Genomic DNA, 7,296 nt, shown 5'->3' with positions numbered 1-7,296 from the left:
TCCATCACAGGGGGTAGGAGGAGTACATACGAGAAGGGGCGTCGTCGACCTACACGGCCGAGCCAATCAATGCCGTGCAGTGCTGCGGTCTCGCAGTACAAGTGGGACTGCCGGTACCAGCACCAGTAAGGCGAGGCAGGCCGGAGCTGCCCGGAGCAGGGAGGGCATCAATGGCGCCGCATTGATTAGACGCCGCGGCCCCATTGCCATTTGCAAATTGCAACTGCGCGAGATCCGACTCGCCCACCAACCAACCACTAATGGCGTCTCCTGCCTCCTCCTGCTGCCTCTGCCGCCTCTGCTGCTCGCGTCTCCTCATCAATGCCACGGCCAATTAACGACGCCCCACCCGCAGATCGATTCGATTCAATCGACGGCGATTACGCGCAGCTAAGTATAGGAGGAGTACGAGTGGTGGCGGCGGTAAAGCGCGGGCTGGCGTTCGGGTGAAGGCTGGTTAGTACGGTGGAGGGGAGAGCGATGCGAATGCGAATGCGGACGGCGAGTGAGGGAATGCTGACCGGTAGTCGTAGGCGCAGGGGCTGCCGGGCGTGGGGCAGGTGGCGAGGGAGAAGGGGAGCGACTTGGTGCAGGTGTCCGACGTGCACGAGATGGGCGCCCATGTCCTCGAGTCCTCGGGGCGGAACGCGCGCCCCGACCCCGGCCCCGAGTCGGCCGGCGAGAGCGAGGAGTTGGCCGAGGCGGGGCGGCGGCACTTGACCCAGGTCAGGTCGCTGCCGGTGTCGGCCACCAGCAGGAACGGCTGCGCCGGGGTGCCCACGCGGAAGCGCACGAAGTACTGCCCGATGCCCGTGTAGGCGCCGGAGGTGAGCGGCATCGCGAAGGCCGCGGCAGCTGAAGAGGCCGACGAGCCCGCCGCGGTCTCCCGCGTGCGCCGCCGCCCGTGCGAGGCGATGAACGCCATCCGCTGCCGGTCGCTGCGCGCCAGGTCGGCGAGGGACGCCGGCGCGGCGAGGCGGAGCAGGGGGAACCGCGCCGAGTCGCTCGCGTGGCGGCCGCTCGCGCCTGCCAGGAACGCCGCGGCCAGCGCGACAAGCAGCAGGGCCAGGCGGCGACCCGCCATTGCCGACGGCGCGGCAGATTCTTGGGTTTCGCGGCTTTGCTAGGCCGCCAACGCGACGTCCGGCGATGTGTGTATGTGGCTGGCCCGCCGGCGGCCGTACGCGGCAATGCGCGCGCGCGCGCCTCACGGCTGAGCAGGCAAGCCGCCGCTGCGAGCTGCCGCGGCGGGCGGTGGTGGTGGTGCTTTTGTTTGCGCTAGAGTTTCGGGCGGCGTGTGTGTGTTTGTGTGTGTGCCGCTTTGGAGTGCGTATTTATCTTGCCCTCTTTGCGTGGGGGAGGCAGCTAGCTTAGGTTAGTTTAGTTTAGTGCTAAGTTTTTGTTCAGGGTGGTGGCTGTGCTGTGCGTAGTCCGGGCGGCACCTGCCGCGATTGGCATTGTGGTGGTGCGACGCGACGCGCTTGTGCTCTGTCCGCGCCGTGCTAGCCGGCCGCAGGTCTCGGTTTCGTCGGACTCGGTGCGCCGGATTTCGGTTGGATCTCTTTCCGTTAACACAGATGCTCAAAAAAAAAAAAAGATGCTCTCGGCGAACTGAGAGCCTAGCCGGCTTAGGCCCTGTTTGGTTTATTTTTTATCGATGGATTCCGTTACCGTGCAGTAGAATCTGAACCAAAGGGCAAACCCAACAGAATTCGATTTTAAATATCCGCTGCCAAAATCTGAACCAAAAGCTGAAGCAATTCAGACATGCTTTCCAAAATCTGATTCCGCCGCGGGTCAAAATCTGAAAAAACTGTATCAGCTGGTTTGTCAAATGACCTACATCTTTTTCACATCAGATTTTTCACAGCTGTTTTTCCACAGCAGATTTTTCACAACTGCTTTTAGAAATTCACAGCCGAACCAAACAGGGCCTATTAGACCATCTACAGCTTGACTTTGCAAATCCGTTCCCTATACGCTCACGGGCACGCCACCGACCTTTCATATGTTACACCGCACATTCACATACTCAAATTTTGATCCTCAAATTTATATAATGCATGCACATCGATCATATGATACAAATTATGCGAATTCAATAGTTCAAAACAAAGCAAAGCAAATTGTAGTTCAACAAACCAGACATGCAAATTGAAATCAATGTCCGAGCGTGACGGATGGCTTCGGATCATCGGTCGGGTGCCTGCTTCGAGCGAAATGCGTCATGCTTCAGGCGGAATGCGTCATTCTGGTCCTGTTCTGCCTGCATTCGGGGTGCCTCCTCCTCTTGCATCTGTGCCGCACCCGCCCTCGCCGCCTCGTACCCTACGGTCGTTGATCTCCTTCTTCTTGTCCGCAAGCCACTTCTTCGCATGCTCATCCAAAAGGGTTTCATCCACCAACATGATCCTCGCATCCTTCGCGTCCTGTGCAAGTTGCAACCTCTCCTTCTCAAGCTCTATGTCGCCAAATATCTTGCCTTCTCGAGTTCCCATTTGATCGCCGCCTCTTGCTTCTCTAACTCGATCTTCTCCCTCTCAATTTTGAGCTTCTTCACCCGCCCCTCTTCCGGTCCCACTCCATCCTCTTCTTTTGCGCATCCAACATGAGCTTGTACCTTTTCTCCTTCTTGTTCTCTCTCGCTGAAAAAATGCCCGTCCATGTGGACAACATTTTTATAGCCGCATCACGGGAGGCAAGTGCCTTCTCCCACTTATTTTCCCATGACTTGGTGGTTATCCTTTGGCATGGTGCCTTTTCCATTCGTGAAGACAACATCGTCCTCTTCATCGTCCAACCCAATTGATTGGTTGGAGCTTGAGCCTCATTCCTCTTCTTGCCGGACTTGAGATCGTCCTCTGCTTGCCATTCAATATGATCCAACAATGTCTAAAAGCAAACGACATCTTCTCCACCTCGTGATACAAAGCGGTCGCTACCGCCGTCTAGCAAACAACGTATGTATGAGCACGAGAATGCATACATAAGAAGCATATGCAGATGACGACAAGATGAAGTAATTGAGCTTACGTGAGTTGCCACTTTCATCCCACTTTGAGGGCGTTTGATCACTTGTGAGTAGTAGCCGACGTACTTGTTCACTTTCCTTTGAATGATCCCCCAACGATGTTGGAAAGATGCCACATTGCAGGTGATCACGATACGATGCGGCTCCACATACTCCTTTTGTTCGTGATACTCCTTCCAATTTTTCTCTCAATACTTGTTCCCATTTTGCTCGATGCCGCATATTAGATCCATCATTGTGCCCAACAAACCTTTGACCAACAAGATGTCCTCAAATCTTGAGAATGTCGGACATCTTGCCTTTGCCGTCTTGGTCTTCTTCTTTTCTTGCTCAGATTGAGATCAGATGTGGTCCCAACTTCAAATGCGGTGGTGGCCTCCAATTCATACTCCATTTCGGTCAGATCTTTGTTGTCATTGATCATGTTCGACAAGATCACATCCTACATAATTATGATTTGCAAGCATTCGTCATGTGCGAAATGAACTAGTGGTCTATGCAAAAATTTGATCGGACAGGAGCAAAGAAAACGTACCGACTCTTGTTCGGTAATTCCGTCGAACATGTCGAGGGTAGCCTGGGCGCTGCTGGTGCCCGTGCTCTTCCGCGCCCGAACTGTTGGGGAACGCAGTAATTTCAAAAATAAAATCCTACGCACACGCAAGATCATGGTGATGCATAGCAACGAGAGGGGAGAGTGTTGTCTACGTACCCTCGTAGACCGTAAGCGGAAGCATTATGACAACGCGGTTGATGTACTCGTACGCCTTCACGATCGACCGATCCTAGTACCGAAAGTACGACTCCTCCATGATATGCGCACGTTCGGCTCGGTGACGTCCCATGAACTCACGATCCAGTAGAGTGTCGGGGGAGAGATTCGTCAGCACGACGGCGCGATGACGATGATGATGCTACCGAAACAGGGCTTCGCCTAAGCACCGCTACAATAGGACCGAGGTGGATTATGGTGGAGGGGGGCACCGCACACGGCTGGAACCAATCAACTTGTGTGTCTTAGGGTGGTGGTTGTGCTCTGCATGTGCGTAGTCCAGGCGGCACCTGCCGCGATTGGCATTGTGGTGGTACGATGCGACGCGCTTGTGCTCTGTCCGCGCCGTGCTAGCTGGCCGCAGGTCAAAGTTTCGTCGGACTCGCTGCGCTGGATTTCGGTTGGATCTGTTTCTGTTAACACATATGCTCTCGGCGAACTGAGAGCCTGGCTAGCTTAGACCATCTACAACTAGACTTGGCAAATTCGTTCCCTATACGCCCGCGTGCACGCCGCCGACCTCTCATATGTTACGCCGCACATTCACATACCTCAAATTTTGATCCTCAAATTCATACAATACACGCACATCGATCATATGATACAAATTATGCGAATTCAATAGTTCAAAACAAAGCAAAGCAAATTGTAGTTCAACAAACCAGACATGCAAATTGAAATCAATGTCCGAGCGTGACGGATGGCTTCGGATCATCAGTCGGGTGCCTGCTTCGAGGGAAATGCGTCGTGCTTCAGGCGGAATGCGTCATTCTGGTCCTGTTCCGCCTGCATCTGGGGTGCCTCCTCCTCTTGCATCCGTGCCGCACCCGCCCTCGCCGCCTCGTACCCTACGGTCGTTGATCTCCTTCTTCTTGTCCACAAGCCACTTCTTCGCATGCTCATCCAAGAGGGTTTCATCCACCAACATGATCCTCGCATCCTCCGCATCCCGTGCAAGTTGCAATCTCCTTCTCAAGCTCTATGTCGCCAAATATCTTGGCCTTCTCGAGTTCCCGTTTGATCGCCGCCTCTTGCTTCTCCAACTCGATCTTCTCCCTCTCAATTTCGAGCTTCTTCCCCGCCCTCTTTCGGTCCCACTCTATCCTCTTCTTTTGCGCATCCAACATGAGCTTGTACCTTTCCTCCTTGTTCTCCCCCGCTGAAAAAATGCCCGTCCATGTGGACAACATTTTTGTAGTCGCGGCATCACGGGAGGCACATGCCTTCTCCCACTTGTTTCTCATGACTTGGTGGTTATCCTTTGGCATGGTGGCTTTTCCATTTGTGAAGACAACATCGTCCTCTTCATCGTCCAACCCAATTGATTGGTTGAAGCTTGAGCCTCATTCCTCTTCTTGCCGGACTTGAGATTGTCCTCTGCTTGCCATTCAATATGATCCAACAATGTCTAAAAGCAAACGACATCTTCTCCACCTCGTGATACAAAGCGGTCGCCACCGCCATCTAGCAAACAACGTATGTATGAGCACGAGAATGCATACATAAGAAGCATATGCAGATGACGACAAGATGAAGTAATTGAGCTTACGTGAGTTGCCACTTTCATCCCATTTTGAGGGCGTTTGGTCACTTGTGAGTAGTAGCCGGCGTACTTGTTCACTTTCCCTTGAATGATCCCCCAATGATGTTGGAAAGATGCCACGTTGCGGGTGATCACAATAGGATGCGGCTCCACATACTCCTTTTGTTCGTGATACTCCTTCTAATTTTTCTCTCAATACTTGTTCCCATTTTGCTCGGTGCCGCATATTGATACGTCCATTTTGCATCATGCTTTTATATCAATATTTACTGCATTATGGCTGTTCTTACACATTATGTCACAATACTTATGCCTATTCTCTCTTATTTTACAAGGTTTACATAAAGAGGGAGAATGCCGGCAGCTGAGATTCTGGGCTGGAAAAGGAGCAAATATTAGAGACCTATTCTGCACAACTCCAAAAGTCCCGAAACTTCACGGAAGATGTTTTCCAAATATATAAAAAATACTTAGAGCAAGAACTTCACCAGGGGGGCCACACCCTGCCCACGAGGGTGGGGGTGCGCCCTACCCCCCTGGGTGCGCCCCCTACCCCGTGGGCCCCCTGGTGGCCCTCCGGTGGCCATCTTCTGCTATATGGAGTCTTTCGATGGAAAAAAAAATCATAAGCCATCTTCTCGGATGAAACTCCGCCGCCACAAGGCGGAACCTTGGCGGAACCAATCTTGGGCTTTGGCGGAGCTGTTCTACCGGGGAAACTTCCCTCCCGGAGGGGGAAATCATCGCCATCATCATCACCAACGCTCCTCTCATCGAGAGAGGGCAATCTCCATCAACATCTTCATCAGCACCATCTCATCTCAAAACCCTAGTTCATCTCTTGTATCCAATTCTTGTCTCCATGTCCGGGATTGGTGCTAGTAGGTTGCTAGTAGTGTTAATTACTCCTTGTAGTTGATGCTAGTTGGTTTAATTGGTGGAAGATCATATGTTCAGATCCTATATACATATTAATACCCCTCTGATTATGAACATGTTTATGCTTTGTGAGTAGTTACTTTTGTTCCCGAGGACATGGGAGAAGTCTTGCTATTAGTAGTCATGTGAATTTGGTATTCGTTCGATATTTTGATGAGATGTATGTTGTCTCTCCTCTAGTGGTGTTATGTGAACATCGACTACATGACACTTCACCATTATTTGGGCCTAGAGGAAGGCACTGGGAAGTAATAAGTAGATGATGGGTTGCTAGAGTGACAGAAGCTTAAACCCTAGTTTATGTGTTGCTTCGTAAGGGGCCGATTTGGATCCATATGTTTCATGCTATGGTTAGGTTTACCTTAATACTTTTGTTGTAGTTGCGGATGCTTGCAATAGAGGTTAATCATAAGTGGGATGCTTGTACAAGTAAGGACAGCACCCAAGCACCGGTCCACCCACATACCAAATTATCAAAGTACCGAACGCGAATCATATGAACGTGATGAAAACTAGTTTGACGATATTCCCATGTGTCCTTGGGAGCGCTTTACATCATATAAGAGTTTGTCCAGGCTTGTCCTTTGCTACAAAAAGGATTGGACCACCTTGCTGCACCTTATTTACTTTTGTTACTTGTTGCTCATTACAAATTATCTTATTACAAAACTATCTGTTACCACTTATTTCAGTACTTGCAGAGAATACCTTGCTGGAAACCGCTTATCATTTCCTTCTGCTCCTTGTTGGGTTCGACACTCTTACTTATCGAAAGGACTACGATAGATCCCCTATACTTGTGGGTCATCAAGACTCTTTTCTGGCGCCGTTGCCGGGGAGTGAAGTGCCTTTGGTAGGTGTAATTTGGTAAGGAAAAATTTATATAGTGTGCTGCAATTTACTATCACTTGTTACCATGGAAAGTAATCCTCTGAGAGGCTTGTTCGGGGTATCTTCACCCCGACCAGTAGAGCAAAGAGTTGCTCCTCAACCTACTGAACCTACTGAAAA

General features: G+C 51.3%; 1 protein-coding gene across 1 annotated transcript in view; it reads right to left on the bottom strand.

Annotated features, from left to right (window-relative positions):
• LOC119268818 (aspartic proteinase NANA, chloroplast-like) overlaps positions 1–1,313 on the bottom strand; it is a 4,151-nt gene extending 2,838 nt beyond the window's left edge. Inside the window, exon 1 of the mRNA XM_037550524.1 lies at positions 522–1,313. Within this exon, the coding sequence (XP_037406421.1) occupies positions 522–1,084 (563 nt within the window). The 5' untranslated portion in view covers positions 1,085–1,313. The remainder of the gene's footprint in view (positions 1–521) is intronic.
• Positions 1,314–7,296: the final 5,983 nt, after the last annotated feature.

Source organism: Triticum dicoccoides, chromosome 3A, assembly GCF_002162155.2.
Source record: "Triticum dicoccoides isolate Atlit2015 ecotype Zavitan chromosome 3A, WEW_v2.0, whole genome shotgun sequence".
NCBI classification, from domain to species: Eukaryota; Viridiplantae; Streptophyta; class Magnoliopsida; order Poales; family Poaceae; genus Triticum; species Triticum dicoccoides.
This window is presented reverse-complemented; position numbering and strand designations above follow the sequence as displayed.